This window comes from Stegodyphus dumicola, chromosome 8, assembly GCF_044657685.1.
Source record: "Stegodyphus dumicola isolate Sdum_Otavi_A_Nest chromosome 8, ASM4465768v1".
Classification (NCBI taxonomy): Eukaryota; Metazoa; Arthropoda; class Arachnida; order Araneae; family Eresidae; genus Stegodyphus; species Stegodyphus dumicola.
Window position 1 is genome coordinate 178,498,696 of NC_140775.1, and position 18,858 is coordinate 178,517,553.

Here is an 18,858-nt window from a genome sequence, read left to right on the forward strand (position 1 = left end):
TCCTGGTAATATTCCGAAACCAAACATAACAAGATGTTTTCAAACACCTGTCAAAGTCTGCTGTAACAGGTAAGATCTATTTTAGTGGCACATGAAGTAGTAATACTTAGCAAGTAGTCATTAGGTTCCACTCATTAATGCATGAGACATCTGTATATACTGAAGAGATAAAACATTGTGACCACCTACTCAACAATGTTTTGCACAACCTCTGGCCTGCAAAAAAGCTGCAATTCGCCTTGGCATAGATGTCACAAGTTCTCGGTAGATGACTGGAGTCAGGTTGTACTAAATGTCTAAGCAGCGGTCACGCAAAGTCGAGATATTCCGACATGGTGGTGTTTGAGCTCTGAGCTGCTGCTGCATGACATCTCAAATAAGCTCTATTGGGTTAAGATCTGGTGAGTTAGGTGGCCAGGACATTAACTGAAATTCATCCTTATGCTCCTTGAACTACTCCAATACAATTTGAGGCTTGTGATATGCGGCATTGTCCTGCTGGAAGTTTCCATTTCCAGTTGGGAAGACAGATGCCATGTGAGGTTGCAACCCATCTGCAGTTACATTCAGATAGTATGCAGCTTTCATGGTCTGTTCTAAGGATCAAAGGGCCACCTATGAGAACATTCCCCAAAGTATAATACTGCCACCACCAGGCTGTGTATGACCTGCTGTACAAGAGAGAAGCAACTGTTTGCCTGGAAGGTGGCATAGCCTGGCACGACCATGGATGTAATGAATGAAATACATGGAAAATATTATGACCTGCTGTACAGCAGACTCCCCTCCTGCTTTTCACCTGGAAAATGGCATAGCCTGACATAACCATGGACATAATGAATGAGAAATACACAGAAAATATTATGACCTGCTGTACAAGAGGGGAGCAACTGTTTGCCTGGAAGATGGCATAGCCTGACATGACCATCAACATAATGAATGAGAAATCATGAAACATCCAACTAGGCAACTGTCTTCCACTTATCCATAGTCCAGTCTTGATGCTGCCGGTTCCACTGTTGGAGTAGTTGACAGTAACGCTTGGTCAACAGAGCCACATAAGAAAGGACATCTCCTGCACAGCCCAATATCCAACAGTGTCCGCTGAACTGTGCGTTCCAAAACACTTGCACTTGGACCTGCGTACTGGGCTATCACCTGACCACTATCTCGGTCTGATTTACTGTACCAAGTGGGACAATCTCCGATGTCCTTTTTCTTTGATGACGTGTGGACATCCAATACCTTGACGTTTACTGCTGGTTCCACTATCATTTATCTATTTTGCATAAATACTAACAATGGCAGATTGTGAATAACCTACCAGTCATGCAGTTTTGAAAGTACTTCTTCCGAGTCTTTGGGCCATTACAGTTTGCCCTCTATCAGCAGCCTTTCCCATCACTCACAAAAGTGCATGAATGATTCATTACCTTCTACGTCATCCAGAGAAATTCATTAAAAAATGTGAGGATGGTCATACTGTTTTGGCTCATAAGTGTATATATTATATATCCATATGCAGAAAAATCAAAAATATTATTCAAAATATTTTGCAGCAATCCAGTTATTTAAATTTGTTTCAATCTGAAATTTGCAACTGATAGCATAAGGAAAACTTACTGTCCACCCTGTGAACCAAGCCACATAGTGGGTAAAACAGACGACATTTTTTCAGTTTGCTGGATGTCATGATTTGGCTTATCAGGGGATGAAGAAACATTTTCAAATGATTCAGACAGAGGATGTGATGAGGGGAGATCATCCTTACTATCTATATTAAAAAAAAGTACATTATTTATCAGCACTCTGGAAACAAATACACACACACACATATATACACAAAGAACACAAAAGAAATGCAAAATATAATAAAAGAAAGTTCCAATAAGCTTAACCTATGTTCACTTATATGCATACACAAAATTTTAATTTTCAGAAAATTCTTCACTGATATGCATACACAAAATTTTAATTTCCAGAAAATTCAACATGTTAATTTTACAAGCACTTTTCTTATATGTATTTGCAAATAAACTTTAAAAAAAAAATCCAATTTATAATATACTTTAACTGAAGAAGTGCGTTATTGCTATTATTTAAATTATTTAGCATTTTCAAGTGCATATCAGCACTCTCACTTTATGGTAAAAAATAGACTGGGAGTTGCCTGCAATTTTTCATTTTAGATAATTTTGCCTCTTGAATACATATTCTACTGTCTTTTAAAATAAATTTGGAATTCATGTGGTTAAATGTTTAAAAATTTTACTTGTCCAAGATTTTTCAGAAGCAAAGTTCCAACTTAAATGTGCCTTGTAAGTAGTTTGTTTACATTCTGTGCAATGGATGAACTAGTTTACACTGGCAGCAGATAAGGATGGATTATTAAAAGTAATATTTATAAAGATGTGTTTGGTGTCAAAAATAGGAAACACGATAAAGAAAAATGGGCTGAAGAAAACTAATTACTTCAAATGTTTAATTCCAGCTTTTTTATTAACTGCTAGTAGTATTTTTAATTCAAGTCTGAAGACAGTAGCTCACTATATTGATTTACAAGGAAAATTCACTGCAGGGGTTTCTTACACAATGTTATTGTTACTTACTTTTTTTTTCTTACGAAGCAACAAATTTATTTTTAAAATAATTTCATTGGTAGACATTGCCTTTTTTTTTTTTTTTTTTTACATAAAATATTTTACTGTGCTTTTACAAGAGTTATTTTACCTCAAATTATTTCTCTTACATTTATTTCTTTTTCTTTCCACATCTTCTCTTTGTACTGGCATTATTTTCTTCATATATTAAAAAATAGGCCCTCCCTTTTTATTCCTCCATACTCTGGCTCTAAAATCTTGTAGAGTCTTATAACTGGCAATTTTGAAAAATGAAACTATAGAATGAGAGGAAGGATTTTAATTATCCACATCTATTTAGTACAAGAAAGGGGCCAATATTCTCCAAATAAATGACAACCGCATCCCTTTCTAAACTGCCAAAAGAGTAATCAAAAATTACTCTAGGGAAGCTTTTTTAAAAGATGTTACTAAAAGGAACAGTCATAAAGTATAGGTTAACAGAATTTTAGACACTCCTTAACTGCCCAGAAAGAAATCTGTTGCAATCTTTCATCTTGTTACTGGCCATAATTGCCTTTCAAAACATCTGCATCGAATGATCATTATCCTAACCCCAATTTGTAAATTGTGCAATCTTCATGAGGAAATGGATGCCTCACATTCCAATCATTGTTGCCCTGCACTTAATGTTGGATCACTCTGGGAGTGATATTAAGAGGCAAGACACAAAAGAGATTTATAGATTATACTGTAGATTTTTTTTTTTTTTTTAACAGTTTTGCTCTTTTCTTTCATCTTTACTTGTTCTGTCTCTACAGTTGTCTTGTAGTTGTTGTAGTAACTTGTTGTTGTAGTTTGTCCATTAGAAATTTAAAAAAAAATCTATATAGTACAATTATGCTGTTTAAATACTAAATAAATCTTATAGATGATTATTATATACGTTAATTTAACGTTCAAATCTAGCTCAGCAATTTCAGTGTAAGCCTGCATTCACTTACTGTCACTAGTATACCAGAAAATATATAACATATTTGAAACCACAGAGATTTTTATATTGTGCGGCAATACAATTTCAAAGGAGCTCCAAACTGACTTAAATCACCTTATAATGCACATTTCAGGCTATTGAACGATTCGCAATACAATTTTGATGTAACATATATTAGTATTCAATTAGATATTCTAAATTTTTTGCATTTTTGGTAATTTTATTTTGTAGTTTTTTTACATTTTCATACTGAGAAAACCCCAAAATAGAGGGGGGGGGGCTTTTATTTATCAAAGGTCAATGAAATGTAATAAGGGGGAAAATACTATAAAATAATAAGATCAAATAAAATTTAACAAGAAAAGTTATTCTGAAAATCATGAGGGGTGGACGAATGGACTTTGCCCAATTTAAGTTTCATTCACTCAATAAACTTAATTTATCGCTCAGATTTTCCTAAGCTTAAAATTAGAAACTGGGAGATTTAGCAATCCACCCAAAGATGTGATGAAAAACTGAGAAGTTTGCAGCTATGAAGTAAGTAGTCTTTCAAATTTGTTTTCCTGTACCACAATAAAATATTGCATTTAACTAGGTTTCTTATCTTTCATTGTAATCAAAAACCAATTATTTCAAATCAGAACCATACTCTCATACAAATTTAACGTATTTTCATTTTCACATTGTTTACCTTGTTTTCCTTTTCTTTCCTTGAAAAGAAAAAAAAAAAAAAAAAAAAAAAAAAGGAGGAGGAAGGAAATTTGTCTAATTGTTTGGTATATTGCTTCTAAATATTAACATTTGCTTCAACATTGAAACATCTACAATTTTCTTTTAAATATCCCATTTTCTTGTATTTTGCATTAACACTTTCCACTTTGTCAAGCATTTTACTTTTTATTTGCATGTTTATACACAACTGCTGCTTTTATTTTTGTAGTTATACATTAATATACCACTTGTTATTTCTTGATGAAACATTCTTGAATAAAGATACTGGTACCAAATTTGTACCTGTTCTTTAGTGATAATATTTTTACTCTGATACATTTCAAGAAAATGGAGTAATGTACAGCATGCTAACAGAACAGAGAAACAGAAAACATAATAATGAAATATCTTTTATATATAATAGTCAAATGAGAGGGATTAACTTTGAAATGATGCATTTCAGAAACAATGTTAAGCAATAAATAAAAATTTTAATTTGCTTAGTTAAAACAAAGTATACATTGGAAATATATATTAACAGGAGGTATACATGGTAGTCATAAAAAAACTTCCTCAATATATAAACTCCAAGTGGCTTATCCATGCAGCCAAATAAAATAAAATTTCAGATATTGTTATTTGAAGGTATGCACTCAAAAGTCTAATGATTTAAAATCATACAGCTACTGTTACAGTGAAAAAATATGGAAATTTTTAAATGGCAACGCCTATATTTTTTTCTCTGCAAACTGACCACCACATTGAAAATCCATAAACGGCATTGGAATGATACATGTATGACCAAAATTGCCAACATAAAATTTGCAAAGAAGAACATCGTAAAGGACGAATGACAATACAAGACAGTCCTTTGATGACGATAACGCACTGTATGTGGGAGATTGTTAACAACAATGACAAATATAACACACAAAAGGAATCCGTATAGCTTCACTGTTATGGCATCTTTCAATTTTGACAAATCTCTTAGATTTGGTGTGTATCCCATAGATTTCAGATAAACTTATAACCAACTGCAAAGTTATGGCAGATGACTCTATCTCGCAGCACTTGACGAACACATGTGGCGACATATGGAGGAGCACCATCTTGCACCCATACAATGCCATTAATAACATCTCACTGTTGCAGTTCTGGAATTACTTAATTCTACAACATTGTTGTATATTGAGCACTTGTGATGGAGCATACTTTCATACCTGTGGAAATAACCTCTTTGAAGAAGTACAGAGCTAGAATGAATGTGTGTGCAATGTTGAACCACACAATTAACTTTTGTTTCATGTAAAGGTGCTAGTGCCATATCAAGAAGACTTTTGCCACCCTAATGAATGCAATTCTTGGAGTTTATGCTCCCAGTTAAACAGAAATGAGCCTCACCTGTCCATAATTTCTGCAACAGCCACCTGCTATCTTCATTATATCAGATTGTCAGGACTTGTGTTTCTCTTGATTTGCTTTTGAAACATGGAATGCCCTGAATAAGAACAGGGAGCTTACTCAAGCTATGTTCAAGATTTGTGTATAACAGACGACACAAGCAGGAAGGGTATACGAAACCCTTTATTTTCAATACTTTACAGGCACTTCCGAACTTCAGAATACAGAGACCAACCACTTGTGGTCTGAACGTAAGAATATAAAACTACTAACCAAAACTCTAACTAAAAGCTAACTTTGAATTATATACAAATGCCTAGCACTAAGACTAGACTTTATTTAAAAAAGGTACGTATGTAGTACGCCGAACTGCTGAAACTACAATATGTTTGCAAATATCAAGAGGGCTAAACCTCTAGCCTTAAAGGCAACCAGCAACTGAGTGAAAACTCGTAAAACTGCAGTGGCAAGCGGCTTGCTTCCTAAAACTCCTTCTCTCTCCCGCTTGGCAAAAAGCCACAACTTAAGTACTTGGGCGTTAGCAAGACAATTTACATAAACAAGTTAAAGCATTTAATTCTGGCTGGAAGTAGATAATAAGAAGTGATAGTACAGTTTTAAAATAAAATAAATGTTATCAAAACTTAGGATCCTTACAAGATGAGGAAAAAATTATTAAAGTTGACATGCTGTTGCTCGTCTCCAGATAGCCAATCTGGATAGGTTTAAATCAATAAGAAAACATCCACAGAACAGAGTACAGAAAATTGACGACTGTGGTTTTCGGCAGATCCAAACTGTGGGCAACACCTTTTGCAGTATGCAATGGACCTGCAGTAATCGTATTTGCACTTCTGCAACAACATGAACGCATGGCCATCCAGGTCTCAATCTATATTAAGCGCATCCAGCACGTTAAAATGTTTTTACCAAATTACATACAGTTTTTATGGAACATGGGCCTCATCTTAGCTTATGATTTCATTGATGAACTCTCACTGCTTCTGCAGCATTTTCCCCATTGAGATAAAATAGCTTTGTTATTGTTTTCATGTAACTGTCATTTTGTTAGCCTGTTTGAACACCTAATTGAAGAAACAATCTTCCCACACTGCTTATTAAAGGCTTTCCAAAAGCAGTATTTTCAACAAGGTGTTTGTGATTGGGTACTTCTACTGCCTATCCCTGTGAATTATGCAAAGTGCATCAGTGAACATCCTGTGTTGTCACTAGTCCTTTACAAAGTTCTTCTTTACAAATGTTCAGTGCTAGCAATTTTCATCATACACATATTGTTTCAATGCCATTTATGATTTTTCAATACTCTGATCAATTAGAGCAAGAAAAAAGTGGGTCTTGCTATTTGAAAATTTTTCACTGTAACTTTAAGAGCTCTACTGTTTTAAATCATCACAATCTCAAATGTACGCTTTCAAATAACAATATCTGAAATTTTATTTTCATTGGCTGAGCAGATAGGCCACTAGAGGTTCATATAGCAGGGAAGTTTTTTTATGATCATCCTGCATATGGAATAATACATAACATTGTTCTTGATTAGACATATGTGTAGTTTCATTGTTCCACTGTTTTTTATTTTCATTTTCTCATTGTTTCTCTTTTTCTTCTTTTTTCTCCTTAAAATAATAATAATAATAACGGAAATTTATAAAAATTTTGGTGTAATGCTTTTGAATATTAATATTCACTTCAACATCCCCACATCTGCAATTTCCTTGCAAATACACCACTTTTTTCCTGTATTTTACTTTAACCCTCCATGCTCTGTCATGCATTTTACTTTTTCCTTGCATGTTGATACATTATTACTGCTTTTATTTTTGTACATCATATTACAAGCATGTTACTGTTCCTACAGCAGAAAAAGAAATAATCAAATTAAAAATGGGACTTAAGATGCTATCACAAATTGATGTAAGAATTTTTACTTACATAAATGTAAGAGAAATTTAAAATTTAATCTTTAACAGAACTTTAATTTGATTATTTTTTCCAACACCTTGTCCCACCAAATAATAACTATACATTTATTTCCCAGTAACAGCATAGCTCATTTTTATGATTTCTTGCTTCCTCCCCTAAAAAATATCCAGAAAATCCTTTTTTTTTAATTTATTTTATATTCATATTATTTTTGTACATTATAAATATAAATACATATTTCTCACTTTGTGCAAATGATGATGAGATTCTGTTTGAATCTTCATCAATATACTTTGTTTCTTCAATCACATTGTTTTGAGCACTTTCTATAGAAGAATCTAAACAAAAGAAGACATAATAATAGCAGATTACAGTACAGGAAACTATTTAACAACAGAAAAATTAATGCAACAAAACACATACATATTTTACCTTTATTTACAGGTGTGGAAGCAGAAGAATCACAGGCAGTTTCAGCAGCAATGCTGATATAAAGTAAATCCCCGGCTTTTCCAGGTTCAGTATCACTACAATCCATTGAAGATTCCCTCTTTCCCATTTTCAGAAATTCCTCATCAACAGGGTAATCTGATGATTTGGTACCTATTTTTTGAGGGAAAATAAAGCATATATTATAACAACAACAATAAATAAATAGATGAATAAATAAAAAATAAACACAGCTGTAAATTTACGACAATATTTGTATTTATTTGTGGTGTTATCAGGGCTGTTGAGTCTGTAGGGAAAATGACCGACTCTGACTCCTGGAATATTAATGACTCCAACTCCTTCATATATATGTAAACGTATACACATGGGTACAGCTTATTTTTTTAATATAAAAGAAGCGGTAAATGCTACAGAAAAAAATTTATGCATAGCAAATTTTTTATATTAATTAGCATTTATTATGAAATGGAAAAACTGGCATTAGTAATTTCTAAGAAAAGTAAAACTTCAGCAAGATTTTCTTTGTTAGAGAACCATAGATTCAATTTGATAAACTTCAGAACTAAGAACTTTCCACACTGACTTGAGTAGGATGATGAGCTGTTACTGTTAGGGCTACTTCCTTTAAATTTTCAGGATAGATTTTTTATAAGTTCTAAAAGAGGTGCCTTGCAAGAGCAATCATATTTATCTATTTCTTCAAAAGCCGTGTATAAATCTTGTTTGTACTTTTTCCTTTTTATATCTAAAGGCTCTTGGTTATTTATTTTCATTTGCTTTGCCTTAGCCTTTTCAATATTATCCAAATATTTCTCAAAGTCTAATTCATCAGTTGGAAGATGATGATAGAGACTCAGTTTCAATATCTGCAGTTTGACTGTCCTGATTTGAATACTCCAGTTGTTCTGAAAATAATTTCATTCTTAATGAAAGTTCATAGATGGCTTTCTTTGCCTTTTTAATTTGTTTGTCATCCAACAAAATTCGGGATTTTGGATCTACATATACTGAACCCAGCACAATTTTATTGTCTAGCAAACTAGTTTCTCTTTTCTTCATTGAAGAAATGATTCCTTCTGCAATAAACCCTCCATTTCAGAAAAAAAACAAACATCACATTCTTGCAGTCTTGCCTCTTGTTAATTCTTCAGATTGTAGCTTTTTAGTGGCTATATACAGTATAGAAAAAAAGAGTTTCCAATTAAACAAGATCATTCCACAGTCTTTCTGTTAGTGAAACATTAGGGTTATCTACATCTTCTAACATTCTCGTCTCCTGTTAATTCTTCAGACTGTAGCTTTTTTATGGCTATATACGGCGTTGAAAGAAGGGTTTCCAGTTCTGCAAGATCATTCCACAGTCTTTTTGTTAGTGAAATATTAGGGTTATTTACATCTTCTGAAAAAGTTCTTAATTCTAGCAACCACTATGACATCGAATATGTACTCCTCCATTGCATTGCTGCTTTTCCTGCTCACTTCCTAAGAATGGAATCAATTTGGGGAGTTCTTGCTGCTATTGCTGCTTACCTAAATTGTAACTAAATGAAGCAGTTTAATCAATAATGGCAAATATCACATCCATTCTCCTTACTTATATTTATTTATTAATATGTAAATAAAATAGAAAATAACTATTTACTAATGTACAAGGGCAATCCCAAAAAAAAGTATCCTATATTTTTAGATATACAAAGAACTGTTTATTTTCAATAATTGTTACATCACTTTAAAGATTGAAGAATGCTTTATTTTTCAACATAATCGCCATTTCGGTCAATGCATTTTCATACTTGCCAACCTTTCACACTCAAAAATCAGGAGATTTTTTTAAGAAATCAGGAGATTTTTCTCAACGTTATATAGACTTTTTAAATAATAAAAATATAGTTTTAAATAATGAATTAAATTAACTTTAAATAGTAACTAATTCTTAAATGCAAGCAACACAAAAATACCTTACACATAAAAAACATTTTTATTACTTGCATCGTTTAAGGAAAAAAAAAAAAAAAAAAGACACTTTAATCAGTTTTTGTACAAATGTTATAAACAGTGGCAGATTTTGCTTTCTTTAAGAAAGAAACTTCATAATTTTGTTCATAGCAATTGCCATGTAGGCCTGCTTTCGCTAATAAAAATTTTTCTAATGTGCCATCATTAATATTAGATCTAAATTTAGTCCTTGTTTTCGCAACAACGCTGAAAATCCTCTCATACTCCGCATTACTATGGGGAACTGTCAAGATGGCCAACATAATTCTCAACAGTTCACTATATTTTAAAATTCCATCAGCACCTTTCAGTTTTCCAATTAAACTCCACTGGGTTTCAATCCTAGCTGATTTTATAACTTCATCCAAGTTTTCTAATTGTAAACTGCTGTTATGCAGCTTTTGGAACTGTTTCAATTTTTTCTTCCTTTTAGAACTCCTTTCAAGATAATAATAAATATCAAGGTAAAATCCTAGTATACGGTGCAGCCTTGGCACGATTTTGAAAATTATCGCCAACACCAACATTTATTGGTAAAGAAGCTACCCCTTTTTCAGCTGCTAAATCTAAGAGGTGACAGGTGCACCTCATAATCTGCAAATCTGAATTTTCCTTTCTTCAGATGCCTGCAACACCAGTCCTTAAGCCTACCAATAATGGTGCATTATCAAGTTTTAACAATTAGCTGTGCTATATTAAAGCCTGTGAAATGTCCTTCTAAAGTGGGGACAGAAAATAAACTGCACTCAATTTCTGAAGACTCTGGATTAAAAAAAGAAACAACAATTGGATACAGTTTTGAATCGGTATTATTGCTTCCATCTGTAGAGAGGCAGAACGGAGTTCTTTTAATGCAATAAATAACTGAAGATTTATTTTTCAAACCCATTTCTTTAACAATTGCACCTGTTTTGGTTCTTATACTTACGTATTTCTTAGCGATTTCATTATCGGAAAACATTTTTCTAAATAAAGCTGCAGCGTGATCCTATGCATTCAGTGGCAGGTTGTGCTCAAGTCAGAAGGCAGAGAACAGATATTCTGCATTAATAACTTTTTGGTCCTCTGTTTTCGGGAAAAAATTTAATTTTCCGTTTATCCCCCCCCCCAAAAGAACTCATTTTGTCCTTGTGTTTTTGTGTACGCACATGTTTGAAAACATCCGCCCTTCCACCATGTGAAATCGAAAAATCGTAATGACAGGCGGTACACATCGCAAATTTATTACATTTCCTTGAGGAAATAATGGAAGGAAAGTCAACTGTGTACGATTTTTGAAACGTACATGAGTATTTCACCTTTCTTGCAGACATAGCAAAAGATGATAACTTCTAACACTATTTCCCGAAGGCATGTGTACTCACACAACTCAGAACAAAATGAACGAAATAACTAAAGAATATCCAAATAACAGCTTGCTTTGTCCTCATTGGCTAATATATGCCCAATGACACGCAGTGGAGCTCAATACCCATTGGAGAACTGGAGAACGATGTTTCTGGATATGTATATTCTCTCACTCACAAAGCAGAAGTTATCTGATTCGCAAGGTTTTGTTTTAAATATAATCTAGGAAAAATTCAATTCCTTTCGGTCGTCCAAAATCTTTTTTTTTTTTTTTTTTTTTTTTTTTGTTTATATAAGAAAGTATTAAGCCAAGTTCCATAAAAATCGTGAGAAATTTTAAGAATAAGAAAAAGTCGGGAGAAATATATTGTAAATCAGGTTGGCAGGAGAGCGGCCGAAAATCGGGAGTCTCCCGCCTAAATCGGGAGAGTTGGCAACTCTGCCTTTTCGTAGACGCTGTGGCAGTTTTACAATGCCCATGTCATACCAGCTTGCCGCCATGCCCTTCAGGAAGCGTTGAACCTCATCTTTCACCTCATCATCGGAGCAGAACCGCCATCCAGACAAATGCGAGAAGAATCAACCCGTTGCCCTTTGTGGTCTTCTGTCAGCATACGCAGCACCCATCTTGCACACGCCTTCCAATATTGCAACTTTTCTGTTAAAATCCTGTGGATGGTGCTTCTGGAAACCTTAGGAAGCAAAATGATCCTCTGATCTTTATGCATGAGTTCCTCAACTTTTGCGATTGTCTCGTCGGCAATTGACGGCCTCCCGCTCCTTTCTTCGTCATGAATTTCAGTATGACCGGCTGTAAACTCTCTACACCACTTGCGAAGGTTTTTGACATCCATGTATGACTGTCCATACACTTCCGTCAATAGGCGGTGAATTTCAACCGGTTTAATGCCTTTTGTGTTCAAAACCGAATAACTGCCCGCACTTCGCACTTGGCGGTAATGTTTATCGAGAGCTCCATTTTGAATGGCTGAAACGCCAAGACTGAGCATCCGAGCAAAATGCCTGCGTGCTTATGTGGTAGCGGAGAAGGCACCACTCACAACAGTGTTGCCAACAACTGTATTAAAACTTTCTCTACGTCCCCAAAAAATAAGAGACCTTTTTTTTTTTGGTTTGCCCTCGTATATAGTCCATAAATAAAAATAAACTGAGTTTGTCATTAATTTTTTTTTTCAATTCACTTTAATTTCACTTCAAATTCAAATTGTTCATCAAAAACGGGAGTCAGAGTCAATGTGTTTTTTTAGTGACTCCTACTCCAAATCCTTTTACCCCCAAATCTACCAAATTCCGATTCCGACTCCACAGCCCTGGGTGTTATGCACTTTTAAATTAATTTTTTTGTTTGCTTATTTAATGCATATTTTCAATCAGTTTAATCGTCAATCAATTTAATGATTCAATTCAGAGCTGTGTGGCAATCTTGAGCTCCTGCTTGGTGATTACTTTTCTTCGCCAGTTATTCTGGTGATATGCAATATTCCTTTCATGTTTAAGAATTTGCCTTATCTCTGTTTCCCCCCCCCAAGCTATGTATAGCTGATTACAGTGCTATATTCTTTTGTTTACCTGGCATAGTTATTAAAGAGAACTCTACAAATTGTAGCCATAGCAATACTCTGAGGATAATCATTTTAAAATATATAAGTTTACGATGAGTACAAAGCCATGAAAATAGTATATTTCAAGGAAAAAAATAGCATTTATCCATTTTGTTTTTTCAATAAATAAAAATTACAAAATTTACTAATAAAAAAAAAGAGTTGATGGAAAAGAAAAGTAACCAAATTAAAAATAGTATTACAAATTTTAATTGTATTCAATCACAAGTTTTATTTAAAGGTGTATTGCCTGTCTTAAATACTAATATTTTTCAGCACAAAACACAGTCACTTTTGCAAATAACATATTCAGCACTACTTACAGAAAAAATCAAATGTTTAAATTTAATAATTTGAAACGAAAATGCATTTTATTTCCTCGAAAGACAGAAAACTTTTGTTATTTTTTAACTTGAATATTAAATGTGTTACATAAACTATTCTAAATTGTATAAGCAGAAATAAATTTCTTAACTAACAGCATTACCTGGAATACTTGCAATACAAAGAAGATGTGAGCTGCATACTTGAAAAGAGTCTAAAATTTCTGCGGGATTATTAGCATCAATGACAGTGACTTTACTAGTCGTGTGTGTACTAGTGCATAACCAAACATAGGACGAAAGGTTGCGCTCCATCAGCATCTGCTCTTTACGATGTTTCTCATACTCCTAGAAATTATCATAAATTATAGACATATGCAAAAAGTATAATAAAATATTACACAGAGAATAAAAATTAATTTTAGTAACAAAAATTGTCTTATATTTGGATTAACATGTTTTATCAATGATAAATTTCTCATTGATAGTAAATTTCTTGCATCAAATACCATTTCCATTACATTTACCTCTGAAATTATGATTTGTGTTCTCTATACAGCTATTTTCAGACAAGCATGCTTCAAATATTTTTAAAGAACTGAAATCACCAAATAATTTATAATCTTATACCTGCATAACTTATGATCTCCACAATTTGATTTAAATAACTATGTATTATAAATTAAATTTATGCTCAGTACACCTTTAATTAAGATAGATCAGCATAATCAATGCATAAAAAGTAAGTATAGTACTGACAGTTCCAGACCAATCAGAACTTCTCATTTCCAGATGATAGATCATCAAGATACAATAACACGCCGAACAAATAATAATTTAGAAGTCAAACAACAAAAATCTATGTAATATTTTTCAAGTTTTCACAGGACTAGTTTTGATGGTTCGGTAAAACTGATGAACTAAATGAAATAATAAATAATAAATAATGAATAAATTATGAAATAATAAAGCATTTATGACTCCAAAAATCAAAATAAAACTCTATATTTATTTGTTTGCTTTATTAAACATTTCTTTCAATGCAAGTTTTTCTTTAATTACACAGATAGACATAACTTTTTGTTCAGTTACAAAGTTCCACTGTTTAGAGAATTCCCACTAAATTGTCAATCATAATTTTTTCATTCTCAACAACCTATCTGTCACTTTTGTCACTATCATTAGTGATATTTTCTGCATTCAGAGCCATACTACAGATTTTGCCATCCATTAGCTGACTGATGATTGGGGCATTGTCTTTGCAATCACTTTTTGTGGCGATATCTGAAAATCTTAAAATCTGCAACTATCATCATAAAGCTTTGTTAGCATCCTCTGTACAATATTGGTGATTTATCATGAGATTGTCAACTAAAAACAGGTTTAAAATTTTATCTTCCTTCTATTGTACACTGACAAAGTTATGCCTGAATTATATTACTTTAGTTATTTATTACACTTAAATAACTAAACTAATATAATTCAGAATGTGAATATAATTTCCGCATGTGCGGAAAATAGTCGTAACTATTTTCCGCACATGCTTAAGGCTTATCTGAGTTTCAAAATAAATGAATTTCTACTTATACTTAAGCCTTATCCAGAGCAAGTGCTAGACATTTTGCAGACTAGTGCATATCTCTGTGGGTTTGAAATTCTGCTGCCAAGCACCTCCCTAAATTCTAAACATTTTGTTCTCCTAATTTTGCATTCCAATACCTTTTTTAAACCCCTTAGTTTTGTTACTTGGTACTTCCCTAAATTATAAAAATTTTACCTTAAATTTTGCCACACAGTACACCAGCATGCTCTGGCACCAGTCCAGGACTTAACGACTTATTCAAATACAAAGAGCCTAAATGTAATCTTTTGGACTATGAGTATCACTTACAAAATCTACTTTTAGCACACAGAACAAAATTTCTATTAAATTTTTCCTTGTTAACACACACAACACATCAAATTAGCTTAAGTCTATAATCAACACCAAGCATAATGTAAATATAAAAGATTACCATTATCTTTAGTATTCAATTATTAGCATAAAAATAAAAAAAGTGCTTAGACATTGCTGCATGAGTCCTTTCTCAAGCTGCAGTATGTTGATAATCATGGCGTAATTAAAATAAAAAATAATAAAAAAATATTTGCCAGGTTGGCATCAGTAGCAAAGTGAAATTTTATCATGAAAACTACCAAATGCACAAGTATAAACCATACAAAAAAAAAAAAAAAAAAAAAAAAAAAAGAGGTTGCTGGTGATCTGTAGGTCCGGATTTTTTATCATTCCAGATATTGGGTATTTGTATTTCTAACTTTGTATTGTATTTCAAATTAATGATTCATTTACACAAATTTAATAAAAGTACAAATTTTAAAATATTTTATTTCAGAATTAAATTATACTTTTCATCAAAATGAATAAAACATTATAATGATCAAAACTGTTGATTTTTGCCCATTATAAATCTATCTTGTTCAAACTAATAAGTGTTCGCTACATGATGGCACAATTCCTTAAGTTTAAGAGCTCTGATTAATATTAATTATATGAAAGTTTGGCACTTCAGGTTAATGAGTTCATGTAATTTACCATTTGGACGATTGAGGTTCTATCATATATAGCATATTTGCACACATTGTAATGCCACCCATTCTATCAAAATAAGTGATCTGATATTATATCTGGAATGAATATCATATTATCACTATTTTTTAAGTGAGAAGTTGTCACATGATATCATTGTTAAACATCAACACCTAACCCTTTTTCTTTATGATACAGAACTTGTCACATTCCTAAACATTTTAATAAATGCTTCAGTTTGATATGATGCACAAAATTATTGCCTCCCTTGTCATCTCACAATACCCAAATTACATTTGTGCTCTTCATAATGTTAATTTTAAAATAAATTTTTCAAACATGTCTGAAAGCAAACAAATTTTTATAGTTTTAACTGAAAATCAAAGTGGTTCAAGTTCTCACATTTTACAAGATTTCAATGAAATTATTTTAGTGAATTTTCATAGGTAAAATATCTAATTTTGCATTACCAAGTGTTGTTCCTACAAAACAATAGCCAGATAAATAAATGGAAATCTTAATACTATGCATCCTTTGAATTTTCTACTTTCTACGGTCATTGAATTTTTATTCACCTTGTTTTGATTTTTATTCACTTATCATTAAAAAAGTGCAGGACAAATTTTGATGATTCCAACATTTGAATATATTATTATGTTTGATTAAGAAATGAAAGACAACTGCTTCAAATTACATTAAATTAATGTGAACACTGATTATATTGTCAATTCTTCAAAACTAACTTTACAGTATCAAATGTAATTAAATTAGAAGATAATAAAAATTAACCACAATCTGCACTAAAGTGCATCAAAAATTCAAAATAAATAAATGTACAAAATAAAATCCTGAAAATTTAATTTTTCACAATATTTCAATTTTTAAAATTCTCATTAGAAGCAATTTTGTTGATTTACCAGATTGAATTTGTTTTTTTTTAAATAATTTTTATACAATTATCATAGAATAAAAATTAGTAAAACAATCATTATGCTTTAAGTAGTTAAAAAAGAAAAAGAAGATATTCCATGCTTTTATGGTGGAAACTAACAGAGATATTCAGGAGCAAACATAATGATTTGAGTTACTTTCCCATGGCTATTAATCATATAATCAAAAATTTTTAAATGTAGGAAGTAGCTATAAAAATTTAAATTGTTACAGGTATTATGCAAAATTTCGTGTATAAAGATACAATTTTTTTTGCATTCAACTATGAAAAATGTTATATCTAACTAATTAGATCTAAAAGCACATAAGAAACTATAAATCTTTTCCTTCTTTCCTTTCTTCTTTTTTTCAAAAATAAAACTCTTTCTATCCACAGTTGATGCTGTTTTTCTGAATCTGATTCTGAATTTTAATCTAATAAAGGGGAATACAGCTTAGGCAGATAACCTAGTGTGCTCCACCTAAATCAAATAATCCAACCCGATCTATTTTAAGAAACCTGTTAATTGAAAACATAGGCTTAGAACCAGCATTTAAAAAAATAAACAGCCACTTCTCCTTTCCCCCAAACACACTGTACACATACAACACAAAGCTATAGAGAATACTGCATATTTTCCATTATAATTTTGTCAAAATTTTTCGCTCCAATACATTCATAATAATGAAATCGTGAAAATATTTCTATAATCCAGTTTTTATAAAACTAAGTAAAGAATTCATCGTCTGTGACAGAAGATACTTTCATCCTTTTTGACAAAAGGATTAACTTCAAGATTTAAAAGCGATTATATACATACAAAAAATTAACACTTATTCATGACTTGAAACTTTAAGATGTATAAATAAATTAAGTATAATTTTATACATAAAATTAAAAATACAAACCTTTAACTCATCATTAAGTTTTGTTACTTCATCTGCTGAAGTTACATAGAACAAACTAGAACCCACAACTGACACATTTGATGATTCAGGTTTGCCCCCAGTTAAATCAACTCCAGCAGCACACCACACCTAACAAAGACAACAAAATACAAAAGTATTCATTAAAAATTATAAAAATAACAATTTCAGAGTTAACTTTGCCACTCCATTAGCTTGCTCAATTCAACGAAATGAAAAGTAAACATTTTTTTGCTAGATATGGAACAAATGGCTATAGATTATGAAGCAGAAATGCAAGCAAAATAAAAATATCCAGAGATGTTGCATTCAATGAAAATTTAAACTCAATAAATGGAGAAGACAAAAATATAAAATACAAAAATTATTCAGCGGGAAGAAAACTAAAACGAAATTTCAGAAAATATTTAAGACGAAAGCATTCCCACCATGAAAAATGTCGATTTAGAAGCCGATAATGAGAATGAAGATGAAAACGGAAAATATGAGGCTGAAAATGAAGAGTGACTTCCAAAAACAGAAAATTACCCACAAAATAGAGATTTGTAATGATGTTCTCATACCAAAAAGCAATATCGGAAGATGAAAGGAAAATGAGGTAAAGACAGGGGAAATCTTTAATTAAAAATAAAACTTGAGAAGCAGTGTAGCAGAAAATATGAAAATTTTAAGCAATAAATGGATTTTAACGTCAAAGGAGATGGTTGTTTTAACACTAAATTTGTTGCAAGAGGATTTTAACAAGAAGAGGGAACTGACTTTGCCTAAGAATAAGCTTGAAATGATGTAATTTAATATTAAGACAACTTTTTTGTATTGAGATATAAAAGATGATAAAAAGTTCCAGAAAACTTTGATTATGAAAATAAAATACTGAAGTTACAGAGGTATGGCTCCTTTCAATTAGAATGATTTCTTCACAAAATTTCTAAATAGAAAAGGTTTCATTCAAACCTCATTCAAAATATGACAGGAGTAAGTTAAATGATCCTCTGAAATCTTAGCAATATTTGTTTATGAAAGTGCCTTAAACAGAAAACACTGA

General features: G+C 31.9%; 1 protein-coding gene across 5 annotated transcripts in view; it reads right to left on the reverse strand.

Annotated features, from left to right (window-relative positions):
• LOC118181070 (C-Jun-amino-terminal kinase-interacting protein 4-like) overlaps window positions 1–18,858 on the reverse strand; it is a 91,698-nt gene that overhangs the window by 25,488 nt on the left and 47,352 nt on the right. For all 5 annotated transcript variants that reach the window (XM_035350151.2, XM_035350153.2, XM_085822799.1 and 2 more), the window contains 5 exons: window positions 17,796–17,924; window positions 13,534–13,717; window positions 8,062–8,232; window positions 7,875–7,967; window positions 1,624–1,774 (listed from right to left, as the gene is read on the reverse strand). In XM_035350151.2, coding sequence (XP_035206042.1) covers window positions 1,624–1,774; window positions 7,875–7,967; window positions 8,062–8,232; window positions 13,534–13,717; window positions 17,796–17,924 — 728 coding nt within the window. The remainder of the gene's footprint in view (window positions 1–1,623; window positions 1,775–7,874; window positions 7,968–8,061; window positions 8,233–13,533; window positions 13,718–17,795; window positions 17,925–18,858) is intronic.